General features: G+C 51.4%; 10 protein-coding genes across 10 annotated transcripts; 4 read left to right on the top strand and 6 right to left on the bottom strand.

Annotated features, from left to right (window-relative positions):
* Nucleotides 1-728: 728 nt before the first annotated feature.
* Nucleotides 729-1,723, top strand: N7462_005658 (putative adenosine deaminase; the record flags this gene model as incomplete). Its single annotated transcript, XM_057077376.1, has 3 exons — nt 729-785; nt 849-991; nt 1,057-1,723. Coding segments are annotated over 3 exons (867 nt in total), but the record flags the coding sequence as incomplete, so codon positions are not given.
* Nucleotides 1,724-2,795: 1,072 nt separating this feature from the next.
* Nucleotides 2,796-4,859, bottom strand: N7462_005657 (nucleobase cation symporter-1 family protein; the record flags this gene model as incomplete). Its single annotated transcript, XM_057077375.1, has 5 exons — nt 2,796-3,326; nt 3,386-4,110; nt 4,174-4,423; nt 4,493-4,563; nt 4,760-4,859. 5 exons carry the CDS (start codon nt 4,857-4,859, stop codon nt 2,796-2,798), a joined length of 1,677 nt encoding a protein of 558 aa, XP_056932955.1.
* Nucleotides 4,860-6,035: 1,176 nt separating this feature from the next.
* N7462_005656 (MICOS complex subunit MIC10) lies at nt 6,036-6,577 on the bottom strand (the record flags this gene model as incomplete). The annotated part of the gene is made up of 3 exons (XM_057077374.1): nt 6,036-6,112; nt 6,218-6,368; nt 6,503-6,577. 3 exons carry the CDS (start codon nt 6,575-6,577, stop codon nt 6,036-6,038), a joined length of 303 nt encoding a protein of 100 aa, XP_056932954.1.
* A 269-nt stretch (nt 6,578-6,846) lies between these two features.
* Nucleotides 6,847-11,368, top strand: N7462_005655 (ribosome biogenesis protein URB2; the record flags this gene model as incomplete). The annotated part of the gene is made up of 2 exons (XM_057077373.1): nt 6,847-6,864; nt 6,932-11,368. 2 exons carry the CDS (start codon nt 6,847-6,849, stop codon nt 11,366-11,368), a joined length of 4,455 nt encoding a protein of 1,484 aa, XP_056932953.1.
* Nucleotides 11,369-11,760: 392 nt separating this feature from the next.
* N7462_005654 (copper fist DNA-binding domain-containing protein) lies at nt 11,761-13,487 on the bottom strand (the record flags this gene model as incomplete). The annotated part of the gene is made up of 3 exons (XM_057077372.1): nt 11,761-13,166; nt 13,217-13,377; nt 13,453-13,487. 3 exons carry the CDS (start codon nt 13,485-13,487, stop codon nt 11,761-11,763), a joined length of 1,602 nt encoding a protein of 533 aa, XP_056932952.1.
* Nucleotides 13,488-13,940: 453 nt separating this feature from the next.
* N7462_005653 (putative mitochondrial outer membrane protein (Sam35)) lies at nt 13,941-15,057 on the top strand (the record flags this gene model as incomplete). The annotated part of the gene is made up of 3 exons (XM_057077371.1): nt 13,941-14,288; nt 14,355-14,594; nt 14,662-15,057. 3 exons carry the CDS (start codon nt 13,941-13,943, stop codon nt 15,055-15,057), a joined length of 984 nt encoding a protein of 327 aa, XP_056932951.1.
* A 325-nt stretch (nt 15,058-15,382) lies between these two features.
* On the bottom strand, nt 15,383-16,282 carry N7462_005652 (uncharacterized protein; the record flags this gene model as incomplete). Its single annotated transcript, XM_057077370.1, has 1 exon — nt 15,383-16,282. One exon carries the CDS (start codon nt 16,280-16,282, stop codon nt 15,383-15,385), a length of 900 nt encoding a protein of 299 aa, XP_056932950.1.
* Nucleotides 16,283-16,841: 559 nt separating this feature from the next.
* Nucleotides 16,842-17,871, bottom strand: N7462_005651 (class I SAM-dependent DNA methyltransferase; the record flags this gene model as incomplete). The annotated part of the gene is made up of 2 exons (XM_057077369.1): nt 16,842-17,651; nt 17,770-17,871. 2 exons carry the CDS (start codon nt 17,869-17,871, stop codon nt 16,842-16,844), a joined length of 912 nt encoding a protein of 303 aa, XP_056932949.1.
* A 945-nt stretch (nt 17,872-18,816) lies between these two features.
* On the bottom strand, nt 18,817-19,861 carry N7462_005650 (cell division control protein 14; the record flags this gene model as incomplete). The annotated part of the gene is made up of 2 exons (XM_057077368.1): nt 18,817-19,424; nt 19,603-19,861. The coding sequence occupies 2 exons, from the start codon at nt 19,859-19,861 to the stop codon at nt 18,817-18,819; spliced, it is 867 nt and encodes a 288-aa protein (XP_056932948.1).
* Nucleotides 19,862-20,939: 1,078 nt separating this feature from the next.
* N7462_005649 (FPP/GGPP synthase family protein) lies at nt 20,940-22,162 on the top strand (the record flags this gene model as incomplete). Its single annotated transcript, XM_057077367.1, has 2 exons — nt 20,940-21,328; nt 21,412-22,162. 2 exons carry the CDS (start codon nt 20,940-20,942, stop codon nt 22,160-22,162), a joined length of 1,140 nt encoding a protein of 379 aa, XP_056932947.1.
* Between the last annotated feature and the right edge of the window lie 59 nt (nt 22,163-22,221).

The following is a 22,221-nucleotide window of genomic DNA, read 5'->3' as shown; positions in this document are numbered from 1 at the left end:
CATACTCGGTAAGTTCAGCCAAAAAAAAATACACAGGACCGATTCAGTCATACAGAACTCGATTCTGTTTCGGACCTCGTTCTAGAGGCCAAATAGTAGCAATGATACATCTAGACCCTATATAGCTAGTTTCACAATGTGAGCACCGAATCTCACCATGGCGTCGGTGATCTCGCCGGGAGTTTTAATTGAGCTACCGCGGCGCGGGGGCCTCGTGGACAGCATTGCCCTAGTTAGGCGCCGTATCGGGCGGGCCGTTCTGCGGTTCAGCGTCCCGAGGTTTGGTACGCGGGCCCTTTATCTCGCTACCGTTGCGCGGTGAGAGAGGTACGATACGATTAGTTTCCTTGGGGGTTAGGTTTGCATCTGGCGTGGAGAGCTCGACGTGCTATCGTGGTGTATGCATGCCGAGATTGAATACGAGGGACAGACCCGTGGTAGCGGGGGAGGGTTGGCGCTGTGGAACGGGTAGATCTGCTAGAGGTGACGGTGTTGGATTTGTAGAGGACATGTATTTGATTTCACTAGGGCTCAGTTGCTCTATATCGTAGAGTTCGGGAATCGGGTTTGCGAAGTAGGAAAACAGTCTATAGTTGGCAGGTCGTACATAGCGTCTGCAGTGGTTGATACGATACTACATGTTTGCTTTTTTGTCCCACCTGTTCTTCCCCTCTCAGGCACAACCTCCTCTGTGGACGCTGGTCTGGTATCACACCATTTGAGTTGGAATGGATCTCTCTGCGCCCGTGGATATCGGGTTTACCAAGGCACTGCCAAAGGTCGAGGTATGGCTTCCTTTCCTATTGTGGTTGCAGGTCGTTCCAAGTTGATGGTCCCCTTGTCCACAGCTGCATGCTCATCTGAGCGGCAGCATTAGCCGCCAGTGTCTGCATGAGATCTGGCAACGCAAGAAAGAGAGGAACCCTTCGTTCTCGGTGGAAGATCCTTTGGTTCTGATGCCCCCGGGCAAAGTCGATTATACACTGCAAACGTAAGTCGACAGGGTGCGACATGGTTTCTTTTATTCAGGCCGCTGATGTCCTGTTTGTATATTAGCTTCTTCTCTGTGTTCTCCAGACTTATATATCTGCTCTGCGATGACCTCGAGAGTGTTGCATACGCCACCAACTCCGTCCTGGAAGACTTCCTCCAAGATGGTGTCCGTTACCTCGAGTTACGCACGATCCCTCGCGCCTCCCCAGAATTGCATATCTCTCGGGAGGCCTACCTCACAACCGTCCTCGACACCATCGCCCAATTTCGTGCCCGAACCGAGCAGATGTCCGTCTACCTGATCTTGGCCCTCGACCGTGGCAAGACTACCGCCATCGAGGCCCAGGAGATCGTCGACTTAGCCATCGCCAACCAGCCACGAGGGGTAGTCGGTGTCGATCTGTGCGGGAACCCGACGCAGGGCGACGTCACGCTATTCGGCGATGCATTTGCCCGCGCCAAAGCTCACGGGCTTGGCCTGACAATACACTTCGCCGAGACGCCTGCCTCGGGGGCGCCACGGGAGTTAGCGGCATTATTGTCGTTCCAGCCTGACCGGCTCGGTCATGTCATCCATGTTCCGGACGAATTCAAGCGCGAGATCGCGCGGCGGAAGCTCGGATTGGAACTGTGCATGTCATGTAATGTCCATGCGAAGTTGATTGACGGGGGGTTCCTGGACCACCATTTTGGGTATTGGATGCACGAGGAGTGCCCTATTGCGCTGTGTGTAAGTTTGTCTTTCGTTTTCAAGTGACCGTGTTAGTGTTTGGGGTGTTGTTTCAAAGGGGGAATTGGCTGACGCGTGGACTGGTAGACGGATGACGTGGGTTTTTTCTGTAGTCCCGTGTCGAACGAGTATCTGCTGGCAGCCCAGAACTTTGGCATGAGACGGGCTGACATCCTGAAGCTGTGTACGAAAGCCGTGGAGACGATCTTTGGGGGACAGGTGGAGAAAGAGAGACTCCTTAGGATGCTTCATGAGTTTGAGGGGTGAAAGGAGAGCTAACAGGTGTGTAGTGAGATTTTTGATTAATTCGGTTAGAACCAAGTCAGCTTGCGATTGGTGTACTGATTATCTTTGTCGAGCTCTGTGTTTGGTCTTGAACTGTTCTGAAAGTTAATTAGATTGTAATTCACATGGAGTTTTATAAGGTGAGATTATGAGTGACCATTTTGAAGACTTGGGAAAGGGTCCGATATAATCGAGGCTAGGAGCGATTCGATCATCTCAGTGCGTTCAAGATGACCAGGGAAAAAATGGGGGGAGAAAGCAAGAAAAACAGGATACCCCAGGAGGGCTCCATGTAGCTAGTCGTTCCTCTTGAATCAACTAATAACCCCCAAGACCATATGTGAGAATGTATATACCGAGAGGTTTTTAGAGTAGCTTCCTTTAATCCGGACACTTCCACATGTAGTTATGTGGAAACATGGAACTATTTTTCGGTGTGACTAACTGAAACTACGTACTTCACGAGGTGCAGAATACAGTGGGTAAGTCAAATATCACCGTCTACAGGTAAAATGAAATGTTTGCTGTGCCAATGGACGTCATGAGCACTGCCAGTCCAGGCAGCTTCAGGTCCATCAAATACTCATAAAATTCAAGATCATGCCATCATAAGGAATATCAACAGAGACCCCAAGTACTGTGCATCACGAGTCCAGCTCTCCGTATTGAGTATGTATGGAGGCAATCGCGAATATCAGATCCCACAACGATATATATCAAACAAAAAGCAAAATAATAAAAAATCCCACGCCAATGGATAAATTAAATAGAATAGAGCTTGAGCTTTTTAGATCTTCTTTGAGGCAGCGCTCAAGCCTTTCTGGTCATCTGGTGGCAGAGAGTCCGCAATGGAACGGCGGTCATAGCCGTTATGCTCTTCATCGCTCACAGGCTGGCCATATGCCACCTGGAATTCATCCACATCGATGTCAACCTCATTCCAGTGATCGCTGCTAGCTGGCACGGGCCAGAAATATGTAAGAATCAAGTATACACCACCGGAGACGACCACGCCAGTGAAGTAGTTGATGTTGTAGATGTACTGCGCCCCAACGGGAACATCACGACCAACGGCACCAGCAAAACCAACGATGTTGATCATGATACCAGAAAGATAAGCAGCATAAGCACGCCAGGAGAATCCCAGAGTATAGTAATAAGGATCTGTCTTACGACCGCTATACAACGCTTTGATGTCGAGGTAACCCTTGCGAACGATGTAGTAGTCGGTGATCATGACGCCAGCAATAGCGGAAAGGAACACGGAGTATGCAGAGAGATAGGTCGTAAATTGGTTTGAGCTGACCACAAGATTCCACTGTAAGGGAAGTCAGCATCTATTCAAACTTATATGAGCTTTTGAGGGAGACCACTTACGGGACACATGGCCAAGCCAATAGCCGCACAGATGTAGCTGCCACGGCGAATAGTCAAATACCGTGGCATCAGCGCAGTCAGGTCCGTTCCGGCAGACACCGAATTAGCCGAGATATTGGTACCCAGCTGAGCAAGAGCGAAACCAGTGGCGATAACGAATATTCCAAACCGCTGGCCGGAGCTAGCGCCATTGAGAAACATCCCCAGCAAGTCTAACGGGTTCCAAACAGTTTCTCCGAAGATCACTGATGAAGATGATGACACAATGATACCAATGAAAGAGGTAATCCCGAATCCGATAGGAATGGTAAAGAGCTGGGACCACAATGCATCTTTTGGTGTCCGAGCAAAACGTGAAAAATCGGGGTCATTCATGATCAGAGCGGCGAAGTTCCCAATGCAACTCATAACGCCCTTGACAAAAGCCCATGCCAGTGTACTGCCGTGTACAGTATTTCCCTGTTTAACGATAGGGCCGATACCATGCGCGCGCGAAATTGCCCAGGCGAAAAAGGCGATTGCGGCAATTGGCGAGTAAATTGCCTTGACGGTAAAAAGGTGGCGCACTTTATGCACTGGGAACCAGAGAGCTGGAAGAGAAAGAAGCCAGAACAAAAAGAAGCTAAGGAAGTTCTTGGTGTCAACGCCAGCGCTGGCAGAGAGGCCATTGTGTAGGTTCTTATAGCTGGGCCAAATCGCTTCAATCATCAAAGTCACACATTCGCCTGGAAATCCCGAGGATTAGCATGATCTGCAATTGAATTCGAGGCCCGGGGGGAATTTCGCACCTCCAATGTAACTCTGCACTCCGTACCAAATAATAGCCATCACGACACGGTTGATGACGGGCCAGAAAGATCCCCAGATTCCGAATGACGCTCGTACCGTAACAGGGAAGGAGATATGATAGACAGCACCGATGCGACCGGTCAGACAAACAAAGGCAGCTGCAATAAAGTATCCAATCCAAACACAAAGCCATGATTGCCACCAGGAAAGGCCATCCTCGATCATAGACGATGAAATCATCCATGTGTTCTGAACATATTGCATCAGTCTATGTCGCTACCACATTTATAATGCTCCTTTCAGTTCTTGGGGACTCACAATGTTCAGCGAGTCGGCAATCCAGAATGCGATGTAGTTCAACCATCTCCATTGGCGACGTTCGGGGTCGACTATAGCGCAAGGAATCACATAGGTCTCACCGGTCAGCCTGGCTTATCATGGAATAACTTGTGTACGGGTTTGAATATCGACATAAAAAAGACAGATATGCTTCTCAAGAATGGCAGCATTCAAATCTTAAACAGAAAATATAGAACGGCTAAAGCGATGCAGGAGAAGGCCGTCCAGCTTCGGCAACGGTCTCACCTGGTCGCAAGTCATCATTCGTCAACATCAACTGGGCATTTGTGAGCCCGGGTTCATTGTGCACGGTCGCTTTGTCGAGAATCCATTTGATCCTGGACATGGTGCTGGTACTTGGTATGCGCAAACACCGTCAGGAAAGTGAGAAGAAAATATACGTAAATGCACAAGACAAACAACAACAAGCCCAGACAAAGTCGAGCTTGGGGAAACACAGGGGGCACGTAGGATGAAAAGACATTCAAGTTTAAGACCTGGGAACTATGATATAATAAGTCGTGTAGCCGACCAGCCCATATCATCATCCGAGCATGAGGAACCGGATCCTTCTACATCGCAACCCTGCTCCACTAGGACAGGGTGCGATAACGGGACCCAGGAGATTGGCTGGACGGGACGATCTTGCGCCCGGTTCTGCCATGTGCGATACCAGTGATCCCCAGGATTTTGGCTTGGAGGGGAGGGTCGAGCACCCCCAGGAGAAAGTACTGCGCCTATCATTTTCCATTGCCTGAGTTGCTCGAGTAAGACGCCTTTATCAGCGATAAGCGGGTGTACACGGCTCCACTTTGCCCTCCGCAAACAGCCACCGATTCGCTGATTGGCCGCCAGGGTGCCCATATCTAATCATGAGCAAAACCTGGAGCTACGGAGCGAAGATTGACGAGGGTGATTATGCGCTGACTCGATGTGATCGAGTAATGGGTTGTGATCAGTCACGTGATGAGGTTTATTTCAGGTGGTTTAATGCTTAACGGCATTTGGTCACGGGGGTTTCTTTAATTCAAGTACCATACTTCAAGTTGCTCCCATCTTCCTCCTATATTTGCCTTTATCTTCTCTGTCTACCCATGAATTTGATCCCAGTGGGATCGTTTTATACAGTATCCCAGAGACAGGAATTTCCATACAAAATTATCAAAAAAACCCCGACGAAACCAGGTCTCGAAATAGCTCTGATAACCTACAGAATAATATAGGAGCTTACAGAGTGAAATGCAGATATCGTGGCATGGCCAATCATCGCTGAACTTGGAACTCGATTTAGGATCGTTTGTTTTGGTCTCTGTCTAGTAAAGATGTTCCTCTCTCCTGCATCAATCTCGCGACTTCTGTACATAGTATCGTACACGTCTAGGAAGCCGTGGTATGTCTCTACCGGCGCAGAGCATCTCTGATAGGGGAGTCACCCCGGCGGAAAGAAGCTATTTCATCTATTAGCATTTTCGTTGACTAAGATACTCCAGAAAGCACGAGATTTGCAACGCTCAGAAATGCTTCAGTCGCCAGCTAGTCGTTTCTCGGGTATAAGGTCCGAAAATCCGACACAAAGTCGGGTCAACCGGAGCTCCACCCCTGGAAGGAGTGAAGCCGAGCAAGGCAACCGGTGGTGGTTTTCGCAATTCTCGATGGTGCACTCGTAGCATGTTGGAATAAAAAGTAAACATAGGGAAAACATACCATCTGCCTCTTCCCAGGCACGTCCAGCACCGAAACCAAGGCCAACCCACGCGGGCCAGGCTCTCCGCTTGAAGAGAAGAACCGAAAAGACAACACCGAAGGACAGGCCGAGTGAAGACTTGATGATCATCGAGGAGATGGCGCGGTCCCACTATGCAGCCACGATTAGTCTCTGGTTTCCAATCCATCGGGTTCTCTCCGGAGAAGACTCTAGCTCGCCGTGCATCGATGGCAGACAGCTTTAGATCTTTCTATGGCAATAGGTTCTGCGAATTGTGATCGTACCTTCTCGTTAAGCAGAGCCTCGCTAACGGGCTTGGTGGCCCGCGCGACCGGCCGGGACTCGCTGGAATCGGCCATTGCGAAGGGTCTAGAGATTAGTTTATTATTAGAAGATAAAATCATACAGTTCTCAAATGCCGAGGTGCTCACATATCGACAACAGTTGTGAATTGAAGGTTTGATTTGGGCGGAAAGTGAAGGGTGCAAGGAGACGGGAGGTCCGAGTTAAGTCGGGCAAGTAAAGGCGGTCGGGGAATTTCGCCGCGTTTTTTTCTCTTTCGGTAGAGTACTCTTTTTTCCCTCGAGTACTATCAACCCTCATATCGGTGAACTGTCTGGTTTTCGAGATGCCTTTGCTTGCGGGGGTAAGTTCAAATTTTCCTTTTGGGTCCTTTTCCTATTTTTTATTCGCGTCTAACTATGGTTCAATAGCCCTCGAGCTCGTCGCAAGAGGCGCTCCTCCGCCTCGAAAAAGGCAGTGCCTCCCCCAACACCCAAGTTCACGAAGCAGCCCGGATTATCGGTGTGGATCTCAGTCTGTGTGAGAGTCATCCTGAGACACACCGAGATTCAGGAACACAGAATAAAGCCACCCCAAAGGAAGAATGGGTTCTTCGTTGGGTGTTGAAGAAACTGCGAAGTGGAAAAGCCTACCGCGTGGACCCAGCGTCATTCCTCCTGCTTCAACAACTTGTTGACAAGATTTCGCCCAAAAATCTCGCGACTATTCTGAAAGATCAAAAGTTTCTCTCAACTCTATGCGACACCGTGGCCGATTTGGAGGCTGATATCTATGCGACGTTGGGGAGCGGCATATCAATCTCGAGTTTCGATTCCGATTCGAGTCACACACTAGCCAGTTCTCCTTCACAGGAAGAGCCCCGAGGAGTGCAAGGAACGAAACGGAAAAGAGAAGTTGGGAATAATGATGTGGATGCTATGGATATTGATGAAAAGCCGCAGAATCTTGCATCATGCTTTATCACATTCATTCGCGCCCTAGACTGCCTTTATGGAGTGGTGGCATTGGCTCAGCGAACCCTCAGCACCGATGAAATTGCCAACTCCCACCTTAAACTGGCATTAAGAGGCGAACCAGAGGTTGTTGCACGCTTGTTAGGTCAGGCACTGCAGCTGGCCGCTGTGGCCGTAACCCAGTTCTCACACGCGGGTAAAACCACCGATCTTCAGCATCTACTGTTTGTGTTTCCGGCAATGTTTGAAGTATGGGAATCACGATCATATCGCCAAGACGATACTAGCAACAACTCAAGTAATGATTGCTTCGCTAAATCGTGCTTTTCCCATGCACTTAGGCTTCAACTTTGCTTGAGGGCCATCAAGCTAGATACTGATGAGAGAGCCCACCTTCTTCATTCCATCGAGCGCGTTATTTCTCTTCATGTACTACTCCCTGCGCGTGAGGCCTTCTTTGACCGTGGTGGATCTGGTATCGATTATTCGAAAGAGGAACCGGATTGGAGCCCGGTTAAACCCGTTACAGATATGTTCAGACCAATTATTGGCGAGTTCTCTCCAGAGCAGAGTGCGCCTGAAACCCCCAAAAGTCGGTCTCTCCACCCCTCATGGCGGTCAATCGAGCTTCTACCTGAGCTATTTGATAACGCTGTCCGTGCCGTTCCAAGGGATAATTTCCGACGACAGACCCATGAGGCCCCGTGGCTGGAAACATTGTTTGTGGCTGTTGCGGAGTTGGCTTATTCCACTGCGAAAGAAGAAGAGCCAACCACGTTTTCCTCTCAATTTGTTTCGGTACTGGAACCACTTTTCCGGGTTGCTCTCGACCGAAACGTTGGTCTATCTCTACACACGATTCTTACCCATGCCGGTTACACTGGTCTTCTCGAGCAAGGCCTAGAGCAGGTTCAATGGAATCTCACAGCCCTGGTGATCAGTCTCGGCGTCGATGTTTTCCTACCGAACTCGGGGTTACGCGATACAGCGAAACTTCTGACTGCATTACTTGATAAAATAATGCTCCAATGGCGCAGTGGAGCTACTACCAAGATTGGGGACTACAAGGTCATCAAAAATGATATTGTATTACCTCTTTTGCGTGGATTTGCGACTGCTCGCGATTTGCCAGTTTTCATGGATGTCTGGCATGACCAACTCGTCATTCTGGAGGAAGCTCGTTCCCGGAACACCAGCCTGCCGTTCTTCTCTGTCTGGGAAGACGATGACCTGTGTGATGCATATTCTGAGTTGACGCAAACGGCTCTGACTGGAACTACCATTGAAAAACATATGCAAACCGCTGCATCCGAGACAAGAGCTGAGAATGGCAAGATTTCCGAGTCCTCCCTATCTTATGCTCGTTTTGTCCTCATGGAATCTAGCTTTCGGGGCAGAGAATTGACATTTCCTAACTCCGAGAAAATACTCGGCTATGTTTTGGAGACGCTTACCTCCACACTATCCTCAAAGCAATCTCTGCACTGGCGCTGGCGCTTGTGGCGTTTTGTTCGGAATCTTCTCCAGCACAGCCTCCTGCCTGCTGATAGCAACCTGTTTCAGGCGATCAGGCACCTGCTCAGCATTTCGGCAAAAACAATTCACCGCAATCACAAGAATCTGTCAAAGGTGCCTCTCGCTTCGCTGGAATCATGGGAGGCTTACCGATTTGCTCTGATGGTTGTCAAAGACAAGCCCTCTAGTGACCAACTTGCAGCATTTGACAAAATCTCCAAGGATGTCACGGATTTCGTTGTTTCCATATCCTCTGGTGAGGCTCAGAAGTCATTGAAATCTCCTTGGGATGGCCGTATAGAAACACTGGATTCATCAATCACTTTAGCCCTGGCTTATGTCCTCGCGCTGATAAGAGAACCCGAGGTCTGGGAGCGCGTTGGATCCGATGATCGGACCCGTCTACTCGGTCACATTTTGTCTCTAGCTGCCGTTCAATACTGCGATTCGTCACTACCTCTCGAAGCTGTGGCTGATGAAGCAAGGTTCCTTCAAGCCTGGGCGAGCATTTTATGCCACGAGTACCTGCTCAATGCCCCTTTTATTGTGCCGGATTTGGCTCTTCTGCTCACCAAGAGCATCCAAGATGACACTTCTAATCGGCGCCTTTATGTGGAGAGCATGCAGAGAATTCCAGCGGCTTTGATAACCCGAGGTCTCAGAACCTCTATTTTGGACAAGATGCACGATGTCATTGTCCAGCAAGATAATGTACCTGAAGTGACGGTTGGCATCCTCACCATGATGGCCAAGCTAGCTGCGATGCCAAAGTGTGACTCTGTCCTCACTAGTGGATGGGAACCAATCTGGACTGCGGCTCGCGCTATCAACTTGGAGGGCACTGACGTTGATCTCCAAATTATGAAGTCATTCCGAAGCTTGCATCGTGCGATCATCACCAAGCTACTTCTTCTTTCGGAGAATGACCGAATTGAGTTATTCAAGAAGCTTTTTGGGCGAGTCTCCAAGCAGGCTTCCAAACTCCGACAAATCGACCGTGACTCAATGGCTTGTTTCCTTTTACGTCTGTCTTTGTCGGAACTCTGGGTCCACCGTAAGCCATTGCTCGAGTCATATTCCGAGGATGAGCTAGCTGCCTGTCGCCAACGGGTGTTTGGTTTGGTATTAGCAGATATGAAGGCTGTCAAGGAGCAGTGTCGAAAGCATAAGATGGAGGAAACCATCACACTCATCAAGACCATCGACGCTTTGGAGGACTTTGAGGACTTGGTCCAAAATAATATCGAGGTGGAAAAGTTTCTGTCCAAGATTGAGCGCTACATGGAGATGTCTGTCGATTCGGAACCCTCTCGGTTCATTCGTCGCCGTCTTCTCGCTACCAAAGACACCAAGAAGAACGTCACTGAGCCAATTTTACGATGCGCAGAGACTCTCACCCTTCGTTCTTTGTATGCAGAGGACCAGCAACTCTTTATCCGGGCTACCACCGAGCGTTTTAGCTCCATGTCCCCAGAGAGAATCACCGAAGTTATCCGAGAGATTCGAGAGCAGGGGCTAACTAGCGACAACGCGGCATACCGTTTGCTCGTGATCTACTTGGCAGTGGTCTCCCTTCAGCCAGTCGCAGACAAGACCAGCCCTGTTTCTCACGAGCTCTCAAAACTCGGCGTCTGTCTCGCAGACACTATCCTCCACAGCACCTCTATCGACCAATTTTGCTTTGCGGCTGAGACAATGGCCCTCCTTCTGCGATTGCACACCCGTAGCATGGCTCAGTGCAATATCGACGCCGTCCTCGCCGCCGTCGCCGGCTCTGCCTCCAGAGCCGGCCCGCATATCTCGCCCGAGTATGCGCCGACCATCTTCACGCGCCTCTGCCGGCTAATGGGTATAGTCCTGGGCCTCCAACGACTCAAGATCGGCGGACGCTTCCACCTGATCGTAAACGCAATGCAGCGTCTGCTGGGTTGTCTCTTCGCCCGCTCACGTAAGCGCTCCCGGTCATCGCGGAACCAGGCCACCCTCTCGCAGCCCTTCTGGCTCGCTCCCCTTGACGCCTCCCACACCACAAACTACACCCGCCTTCTCACCTCCCTCTGCGACCCAACCGTCTCGGCCGTGCTGCGCGTGCAGCCGGGCGCGTCGCGCGACGCGCTGACTGATGAAACGAAGAAAGCAAAGCGCATTGCTGGACAGTACTTGCAGTATGTCATCATGGCGTATGCGCAGTGCTCATTGCGTGGATCTTTGGTTCCAGAAGTAAAGGCCGCTCTTATGCCTGGCATGTATGCCGCGCTGGATGTTATGTCACGAGACTTGATGCGTGCCCTGAACTCTGGACTGGACATTTCGGGTCGCGCGGTGTTCAAGTCTCTTTATGATGACTATGTGAAGTTTGGAAAATGGAACAAGGCTTGATTGCGCACTGTTGCCTCTATCCTTGTCATTCTATTTCTGTACCATACTAGATTTTTCTTTTAGATTCATGATATCCCTGGACGCTTCAAGTGGCCTTTTCTCTTAAATATACGAAATTGCGTAATTATAGTTGAAGTATAGAAGGAAGTAGAGCCGCCTCATCAGGTCTACTGGCCTGGGTGAGGGACCTTAAGTACTAGGAATAAAGAGCGGAGCAACTTCAAGAGTTCATTGAGAATAGCAAATGGGCACTTGGCCCCCGGCCATCTAGAGGAGAGATATCTAAGGGGTATCATTAACATCGTAAGTCATGCAGAAAAGTTTTGAGAAGGCGCGATCAAAGAGAAAGAAAGAAAAATAAACAAGATAAGAAAAGCAATCATCAGCTAGAATCAAATCATCGACGTCTCTAGCGTACGTGGACTTAGGCACGGAACAGAAACATTGTCGAGCACTGGGATCCGGGACATTTGGCTGCCAGTTGTTGTTACGGGCGTCTGGCTTTGGGCAGAATGTTGCTGTGAGGACGAATGAGTAGCAGATGTTTCTGGTATAGGTGCATCGAGTGGAACGCCGTTGTGGCCACTGTGGGTGAGACAGCCGACACAGCTGCAATCGTTGCCACACTGGCAACTGCCGGTCACATTTGAACAGGCACTTGGGAGCCCTACCGGATACTCGAGAGTGTAGTATTCCGAGGGATGCATCAATTGCTGGTTCAGGTGATGACCAGCGGGTATAGGTGACGAGTAGCCACTTGGCATAGTTGAGCTTGGGTCAGAGTATGGCTCATAGGAGGTCTGTGAGACCCCATGGTCCAAAGCATGCCCGTGTTGCGTGAACAAGTTCAAAGGGGTATGTGGAGTGTTTCCTTGGAAATGCGAGGGTCGGAAGCCATTTGCAATTGCTTCCGAAGAACTCTCGTCTCCGTCGAAGGTCATTATGACACCCATTTCCTGGACATGTTGTCTGGTAGTGTTGTTGAATGGATGGGCAGCACAGCCTAAGCATTGACACTCATCCCCGCACTTGCACTCATGGCAAGCATCTCCGCCCAAGTTTGTGGGTGCGTATGAAGGGTTATGTGAGTGGTTCAATGCGAATTGTGTCATAGAAGATTGACTGATACCGAGTTCATTCATGGTATTCGAGTAGGACACAGAAGACAAGTTCGGTGTGTATCCATTCATATAGAAAGGTTGCACCTGGGCACCCGGCACCTCAAACGATGGCAAATACGATCCTTGGGTAGATACCATCGGGCTCTCCCACGAAGAAATTTGCTGGGCTGAGAAGTTCATATAGGACATGTCATTCCACGGGATTTGCTCGTTTGATTTCTGTTCTCGAGAATTTGGGGGTGGTGTAGCGGATATGCTGGACTTTCCACTACAGCAAGAACCTCCGCCAGCTGGTGTAACCGAAGGGGCCGAGGGCTTTTGGGAGCAGCAACTAGACTCATTTTTCGGCTGAGTATTTGAGATAGGCTCTTTCAATGACGATGGTGGGAAAGAGTTGTTGTGATTTATGGTCGGCGAAGAGCCATTCTGCTCGGGTTTATATGGAGGCAAGTTGGTCAAATACTGCGATACTCCATCCTCAAACTTGAGATTCTCCGGCATATTCTCAAACGCCTTGACAATGTTCTCGGGGGCGACTTGAATGTTGCTCTGCCGTCTTCCAGCTTTTTGAACTTTGCCGGAGGGTGAAGATATTGGGGCCATAGAGGCTTGTGCAGACTGTGGTTCATTTGCTCCAGCAGGTACTTTATATAGTGGACGACATAAACAGCTCGAGCCTTTGAGAATATTAGTCAAAATCAAAGAGCAGACCTGGGAACAAACCTACCTTTTGGAATTCGGACCATGAAGGCATAGGTCTTCTGGCAGCTGCAGGTGCCTTTAGGATGAGGGCATTTAGCTAATGGGCGTCCTGCCTTTGGTACTTTCATCATTAGTCGGTCGAAGTGCTGGCATTTCGAGGATCGGTGGCCACGAATGCAGGGTTCACTAATTCCCCAAAAAAAAAAAAAGAAATCGTCAGCACCTTTACAGCTTTCGAGGGGAGTCGCATGCTCGTCTTACCAAGACCACTTGGCGCCTTCTTCGTCGAGAGGCATGTTGACGACAGTTCACAGATAAAGAAATGGAGTTACGTCGAAAGAGATTGAATGATCTTCCGATGACGATAACCGAGTCCGCCGTGCCGGAAGCGCCGTGTCTCGAGCTTAGGCGTAATCTCGGGGAGCGCTATTGATCCTAGTCTTGGTAATCGAGTATGCTGACTTTATCTTGTGCGCGAAAACTTGGTGTAGGCCTTCCTTCAGAGTCCAGCAACCATCCCATAGGCGAGACCGACGTCAGGTCTGTCAAATTTCGGAGCGGGGTCAACCGGAACCAAAGCGGCTGTTGTAGGCGGTTCACCGAATCGGAGTGGAATAGGTCGTTTCGACCAGAGCGTTCAGTGACGACAGCACGATGAGGAAGGAGAGGTGGGGAGGATCGATCCGCGTTCAGGTACCAGCGCCGAAGTGAAGATCCATAAGTCCGAGAAGTCGAGAACGAAGAAAACGATGCGGGGAGCAGGCGGATTACCTAAGCCTATTCGGGCTTGGCGTCGCGGACAAGTTGACAGCTCCGAGGCGGTTTTCCTTGCTGCTCCGACCAACAACGAATTCGCGATGCCGCCACCGGCTACAGAGGGTCTGCAGGCGGATAGCAATGATGCCTCTTCATTCTTCAAAGTGCCTGCTCCGATCAAACTCCTCTTCGATCAATTCCCCTTGACCACATATCCGGCAAACGACCTCCCGCAACGGGCTCCGTCTCGGCGACATGACAACCAGCTGTTTGTTTTCAGCGACGCCGCGAGTGCGCGACGCGGTCGACCCTCCTTCAACCCTCAATGTCTCAAGTGGCAGGTTCGTTTGTTCCCAGATGGTGAAGAGCGCAGTCAGGAGCGGGCCGTACTAACCCCGTCCCCCTAGGCATACCTGAAATTCGTCGGAATCGACTTTGAAATCACCCCATCCAACAATCATGCCTCACCCACTGGCGCCCTACCTTTCCTTCTTCCAGCACTCCCGACTGATACAACTACAACAATTCCCTCAAACAAGCTCCAAAAATGGGCCATTGAGCAAGTCCACTGCGAGGAGGAGCAGCAATTGAACCTCCGATTTGAAGTATACGCCTCTCTCCTGGACCAACGGATACGCAATGCTTGGGTACGTCATGAATATATGCGCTTTTGTCGCGATTCTAGAAGGACTTGTGGCTAACTTGAACTCTTAGCTTTATATGCTGTATCTCGACGAGCAGAACTTCGAAGCTGTTGCGCGGCGGCTTTACGTGATCCCCTCCACAACAAACTCTCTTGTGCGAGGTGCCTTGGCTTTCCAGCTTCAACACGCCGCTCGCGAAGAGCTTCTGAAAACATCACAGTACATCGACGTAGCCAGCTTGGAAGGGGATGCAGGGAATGCCTTTGAAGCACTCTCTTCGCTCCTCGGCGCGGACGAACACTTCTTTGGCAGACCCAACCCCGGCTTATTCGATGCCAGCGTGTTTGCCTATACCCATCTTATCCTGGATGAGACGATGGGTTGGAAGCAAAATCGCCTTGCGCAGCTGCTCCGTAAGCATACTAACCTTGTACAACACCGAGACAGACTATTGGGTTTTTTCTAGACATGTATTTTAGCGACAAGAATGATCGAATCTATATATTTTCTGTTCATTCTGACCAATCAAGAAGCCAGTTCTCCTGCTGTTGGCTTTACTATTTGATTTCAATTATAAATGAGGACAAAACCAATCATGCTACGGTACGAGTTTATGGTATGTAGCCCCCGGTGCGTGGTTGGGGAGTGGGGTTTTACCGAGGAAGAGCTTATCTTGGATGTATTGAGGTCCAATGGATTGATTATATTCTACGTAGTATTAACGTACAATCCACAAACAGACCATATTCCTCCCTCGAATTGTTCTTCAACGGGCGCCGAGTGCAATCTCTTCATTCCTTCAACATCTCCGCCGCCATGGAGTATGCCCTGATCTTGGCCTCCTCTGCCACCGTTCCGGGCTTTGTATTCTTGTCAAACCCATGAATACAGTGTTCCATTCTCTTTAGTACTACATGATGGTTTGCCTGCTTTTCCACTAGAGCCGCCAGCTCCTCTGCCTCGGGCGCCATGTTGTCTCCGCTCGCCGTGATCATCAGCATTCGAGCCGGGAACCGCGCCGGGTCTGCGTAGATCGGAGAAATGCGAGGATCACGGGCATCCACTCCTTCGGGAATATAACAAGCGCTGAAGAGACGAGAGATGCGTGGCGGCAATGTTTTACCACAGTCCTCAAATGCTGCCTTTCCCTCGGGATTCTTAAACAAATCTGTTCCGGGGTAGAAAGCCAGGACCGAGCGGAACGTATCTTGAGGCAAGAGTACCCCCGATGCAGCCAGTGCAAGGTTTCCACCGGCGCTGAATCCAGAAATGCTCAGTCGTGTCAGGTCATACTTGTCTGGTTGGCCCAGCACCCATCGGATGACATCTTCGACATCGTTCAGGGCCGCTGGGAAGGGATTTTCGGGGGACAGCCGATATTGGACATCAAGCACAGTGACCTCGGTGTTTTGGGAAATATAATGGCAGAACTCATCATCCGACCCGAAATGGGGGAAAATCATCCCACTGCCATGGAAATTGATCAGGACTGGCTGAGAAGGTAGAGATGCGCTCTCTCGTGCATATACATGGGCGGTAATCTTTCTCTTGGCATCTCGACTGGGTATTCCGAGGACTGTGTGTGGATTCGTTGCAATCGGCAACGGTCGTGATAATCTGAAGGCTGTCCGTAGTAAGGTGACAAGTATCTTGAGGCGCAGATACCTGAGAACCCGCCCGAGCCACCCCATGTTCAGTGCACGAAGTTGTGTTGGGTTTGGGTGAAGTTATCGGAATTCTCTCCGGATTTTATATGCGGACTGTGTGGATGGGGCGAAGAAGTGCCCGGGAAACGAATCGGGGTCCCCAAGAAGTATGTGAAGCTGTCGGCGTCTCAAAAGGGCAATTTACGGCCGCCATGTTGGTGCCTCAGGACTGACTCGTGAAAGTCGGACGCCTGAGATGCGTTAATTTATGCTCATTCCCAAAGACAACAGGATCTAGTGTCAGTAGAAGTGCAATCTCATCTATGATGGGGCGCCTAACACACAATGCAATCAATGGGCACGTAATCAATATGGTTCGATAGCTTTTCTTTACCCCCTGCAATTTATAATTTCTCAAATATCTCTATCCATTATCTGAGCTGCTAAGAGCATGATCGAAGCCCTTGCGCGCAAATCGGTCTGTTTGCACCAAGCAACCCGAAATACATGGGTGATGAAGATGCGATTTACTGTCTTGTCTGTGTACTTAGGACCACGCCCACTGCAACAATTTTTGAAGACATCAAATCATCAAACCCTCAACTTACTTCATCTCCTCCCTTTTCCGAAAACACACTCCAAACCACACCTCGACCCCGATCCACTTCTCTGCTCGCACACCCAACGCCTTCGCCAGCGGCTCATCCACAGCCTTCACTAAGACCCCGCCCTCTCCCTCTCCCCCAACTATATCCTCCACCTCAAGCCCCGCAGCATCCGCCGCCGCCAACACGTCCTGAATGCTGTGACAGTAGCTCGTCGGTCGGATCTTGACCCCGGACTGCGGATCCGTAAACCCAGCCTGGCTCCGCGTCCCCATGTCTGCATGCATGTTGGTAACCAGCAGATACGCTCCGGCCCGCATCAACCCGGCCGCGGCCTCAAAGAACGCCCGGGCTGGAATATGCTCCAGCACAAGCGTCGACAGCACCCCCGCGGCGCCGTAGTCCCGCAGCGAGGCTGGGAGTTGCGTGCGGCTTGTACCTGGATTGAGAAGGTCGAGGATGCCCAGCGAGACATGAGGTCTGGGGCTGGGGCTATCGCTTGCGGCGGTGGCTTGCTGCAGCGCGGTGCGCGCCACGTCTAGCATGCCCGGCGAAGCGTCAAGGCCGACGATTTCGACCGCGGACGTTGACGGGTTGCCAGGCTGGGATGAGGCTTGCGAGAGTGCGTCGAAAAGCTGGATTGTGTTGCGGCCGGTGCCACAGCCCAGGTCTAACAGGGTTATTTTGTTGTCTGGTCGTGCTGCCTGGGCTGAAAAGCGGGCGTACACGCGGTTGAGGAATCGAGGCAGCAGGGTCCGCATCTCGAGCGTGTCGAGACGCTGGAGAAAGTTACCGTCTGAGTCGTAGACCTGGGGATACTTTGTTAGTAAATGGACGAGGTGGGTGGAAGGCTTCGATGCTTAAACCTCATGGACGCTCCCAGTGCATCCTGCACTGGGACCGAGTACTGGTATCGTTGGTACTTACCTCCGCCCATTTGTCGTACGCTTCAACTGTTCCGATATATTGGACCGGCTGCCGGTCTCCGTTGTCTGGTTTCGAAGCCAGCAGTTGCTGGATTGTCTGCATGGCTTTCGAGGTGGATCAGAATTCCGTGTAATCAATATTCACGATGTACCGGAACACAATAGCGCGCCTATGGTGGTCCAGCGATGACACGGAGGGAGATATAGAGTCTTTATGCGGGGAACCAGGGGGTTCTCCCCTCTAGTGCATCGGCCCCACGCGCATGAATAAAGCCCGATCGTTGACTCATTTGCCCGTATTTAAGTTAGTTCGATTTGTGCCAGTTACTCTATGGGATGAGTCAAAGCGAACTGCGATCGTCTTGGCACAAGGAACACTATGGGATCGGGGCGGGCCAATAGTGGCCAGACTAGTGGTTCGGCACCCAAAATTAGTAAGAAGGACCCGAGATAAGCTTAAATGGGATGGGGCGGGACTGTCAAGGGCACTGAAAGCGAAGATCCAGTTGTGGTGGAGGGAGAAGAGGGAAAGGTGCGCCATTTTCAGATTCCATTTGAATTTCAGTTTCATTGTATGTAGGTAAGATAGTTTGAAAGAGAATCATACACAATCATGTCGCCATTAGAGAGACAGAAGGAAAATTGGGGAAGCCTGAGGCTCCTTGAGGAGATCGACACAATTCCAGAATTGGAGATAGAGAGAGACCAAGGAGAAAGGAGAGCCAAAGAAACAAGAGAGGAAAGGAAGAAATGTTGAGAGAAAAGTCGAAGGCTGAGAAAGAAGGGGGAAAAACCAGAGCGGGAGGAGCATCAGGGTCTTGACCACATAATCACGCCGTACCGGACGGAACATAACGCTCGTGAAGAATCGAAGAGGATAAAAAAAACCAATAAAAAAAGGCTAAGAACGGAAGAAATGAAAGATAAAGCAAAGGGTGAAAAAGAAATAGAAAAGGGATTTGAATCGCATCCATGCGACTTTTCAGAGACATTTTTGTCATGACGGCGGAGGTGGATCGCCATGAAAATCGGGTAAATCGGCAGGTTCTTAATACACCGTGGCACCGAATGGAGCAGTCTCTTTGAGGTCCTCGACCAAGTCCTCCACGTTGTTCAGATACCGGCCCAGCAGCGCCTGCTTCTCGTCTGTCGTCCGTGTATCACGGCTCATCTTACCCGCCGCCGCGGTATGGGAACTTTGCGATAGTGGCCGGGAGGAGATTTTGCTCGGACTGCGCTGCAGACCGGGTGGGCTGATACCAGGCCCCAGGATTGGGGTTTCCGGCATGAGATAGAAATAGAGGAACTCGACCAGCTTGAGCTTGACCTCGCGCGAGGTGGCGCGCTGCTTGAACAGCGAGGTTACAGTGAGGAGGCCGTCCAGGTCCTCAAAAGTGCGGGTGTTGGCGGGGCAGTCGATCAGTGCTGTGACGAGGGTGAGGAGGGTGGCGGACTGGATAGCTGGGCAGTTGATCGGGTCGAGCAGGTCAAGGAGAAGGTTCATATAAATCTCGCGCGCAAAGAGGGTGCGTGAAGGCGGGTGCAGGAGGAGGGCGCCTTGGATGAGGTCGAGGGTGCACACGATAAGCATGTCATTGGTGCCATTACTCCCACGGCCGAGGAGATGCTCGAGGCATGAGACTAAGCGCATTGCGACTATTTTCAACGGCAACATTAGCATTTCAATGCATTCGGTCGGTTCTGAAACGCAGGGGTGACCCCGGTGGAGTGGATGTGGGTTTGGGGAAGAGGGGGAAGGATTATATATATATCATGATATATTGTTTGGTTCACTTGATTGGGAGATCTAGGGAAATGAACAAGGACTTCATACCGTTCCATTGGAAGCTCTCTTGCAGTTTGAAAAATTCTCGAAAGGCCGGGTCATCGCGCAATTCCGACAGGGCCTTGGGGACAGGCTGGGTCTCGGACGCGGCCAAGTAGGATCGCCTCCGGTCGGGTGTTGCTGCGCATTTGGATTTGGATAAACAGATTTGCGCCAGAAGACCCTCGACCTGGCGCAATCCCTTGCGGACCTTGCTGGGCTCGTAGGAGGAAAGATAGTCGAATGAGTGCGCCAACAGAGTCTCCATGAGGGTGTGTATAGACGAAGAATAGAAGGGTCTCGGAGGGGGGAGAAGAGGTGAGAACAAGAAGAGGGCGGGTGCAAGACGATAATAAAGCGCGTGAGGCGTCAACCAGGCTCAGCTGAAGACCAGAATCATCGGGTCAAAAATCGGGTTTGCAGGTGGTCCGTGTTGCGATGAGGTCAGGGCCAATATCACCGCGAAGTCGACTGGTCCAACCCGAGCCGAAGGTAAATAAAGGGCCGTTGCCCCGGACGACCCACTGCACTACGCCCCCAGCCCCAAGCTAGGGCGAACCCAAGGGGGGCTGGGAGGATCTTCATGGCGTCCAAGGTTATTTTTATTTATTTTTTTCTGACAGGCTGCTGAAAAACCGGTTTGGAAATCCGGGGTTCTTGAGTTTCATCGTCCCTGGTTTCTTGGTAGGTTGTCTGATCCTCGAGCTGGTGGGCCAAAAGGCCCCCATTCCGCCGCTCGGAACCGTGGATGGCACTCGGTTTTCAACAGCCGCGGATGGGGATTACTATTCAACTAACGATCCCGGATCCCTGGGTCCCTCGTAGCGAAGCATACAGAAATCACATCAACTGATAGATCGGTTGCCTGCATCGAGTCGGATCTGATCTATCTACTCGAGCCCCACCGAAACAGCTCCAACTATTGTCTGGAGTGGTAGCTCCGATCGCCTCGGGGACCTTGAAGAGAGACGCAGTGTGTCGGATACGCCGAATCGGTCCCGGCAACTCGGAGTCGCAAACGGTCGGCGCGCGAACGCTGCTGTACCCAGCAACCGCTGAGTCAGCCCCTCCGAGATGGAACTTGAACTTCAGCACGTCACGTTCAGCAGCGGTTCCCCACTTCAACCCAGAAGATCCAGAGGATCGAGAACAGCCCAACTGAACGCAGCGTGCATCCCTCTCGAGCACTATGACCGCCCACCGAAGCTGCCCCGTTTCCATGTTATGAACCTTCCTCCTCCGGACCGCTGGTGCCTGCAACCTGGCGATCCTCTTCTCCGCATTTCCCCCTCCAAACCCCTCCATCGTTCCCCTCACCCGCTGCTTTCACAATTTCCTCATCAGCCATGAATCCCGCCTTCCAACCTCCCAACCCTGTCCCGCCACGGACCAGCTCGGCAGGGGCCACAAATGGCCCTTCGAGCCCTCCGACCCATCGTCACCGGAAGTCGGTCGCAGACAGCGAGTCCGCGGCAGGGGCCGCACTCCCGATCAAGTCGCAACTGAGGCACAAGCGCAACCGCTCCAGCGTCGACGGCACCAAGTATAAAGATGGAACCTGGTCCTCCAAGAATGAGAAGATCCTCATGGGTCCCTATGACTACATGCACCAGCATCCGGGCAAGGATGTACGCCGCCAGTTAATCCAGGCTTTTAACTCCTGGCTGCAGGTCCCGCCAGAGAGCCTGGCGGTGATCGAGAAAGTGGTGACCATGTTGCATACCGCATCACTCCTGTAAGCGGCCCTACCTGTTCTTTCTCCCTCCCCTTTTCCTTCGTAGGGAAAAATGACTGGTGGCTAATCTCTCCTCTCTACAGCATCGACGACGTAGAAGACAACTCCGTGCTGCGCCGCGGCATCCCCGTTGCCCACAACATCTTCGGTACTGCGCAGACCATCAACTCCGCCAACTACGTCTACTTCCTCGCGCTGCAAGAAATCCAACAGCTCCACAACCCCGTCGCTATCGACATCTACGTTAAGGAGCTGCTAAACCTACACCGCGGCCAGGGCATGGACCTTTTCTGGCGAGACACCCTAACATGCCCCACGGAGGACGAGTACCTTGAAATGGTGGGTAATAAGACGGGAGGCCTCTTCCGGCTCGCCGTCAAGCTGATGCAGGCCGAAAGCGCGACGGGAAAGGACTGCGTGAACTTGGTGAACGTGATGGGCCTAATCTTCCAGATTTGCGACGACTACCTGAACCTATCAAACACGACGTACACGCACAACAAAGGCCTGTGCGAGGACCTGACCGAGGGCAAGTTCTCGTTCCCCATCATCCACAGCATCCGCGCCGACCCATCCAACCACCAGCTCCTCAGCATCCTGAAGCAGAAGACCCAGGACGACGAGGTCAAGCGCTACGCCGTCCAGTACATGCACAGCACCGGTAGTTTTTTGCACACGCGCCAGGTTGTCGCCGAGTTGCGAGACCGCGCACTGTCGCTGATTGAGATGATCGACGCGACGCCCCGCATCAACGGGGCCGGGGATGGAGACATGGTGCGTGCGGTACTGCAGAAGATTGTGGATACCACGCTATCGGACGAGGTGGCGCAATGACCCATTGCCTGGTCTTTGCTATACATATGTTTGTCCATATTGGGGGGATTGAGATTGTG

The sequence above is a fragment of the Penicillium macrosclerotiorum genome (genome assembly GCF_028827735.1).
Source record: "Penicillium macrosclerotiorum strain IBT 26536 chromosome Unknown utg000006l_segment0_segment0, whole genome shotgun sequence".
NCBI classification, from domain to species: domain Eukaryota; kingdom Fungi; phylum Ascomycota; class Eurotiomycetes; order Eurotiales; family Aspergillaceae; genus Penicillium; species Penicillium macrosclerotiorum.
Note: the sequence above shows the minus strand (reverse complement) of the source record. Positions and strands in the feature narration are given on the sequence as shown.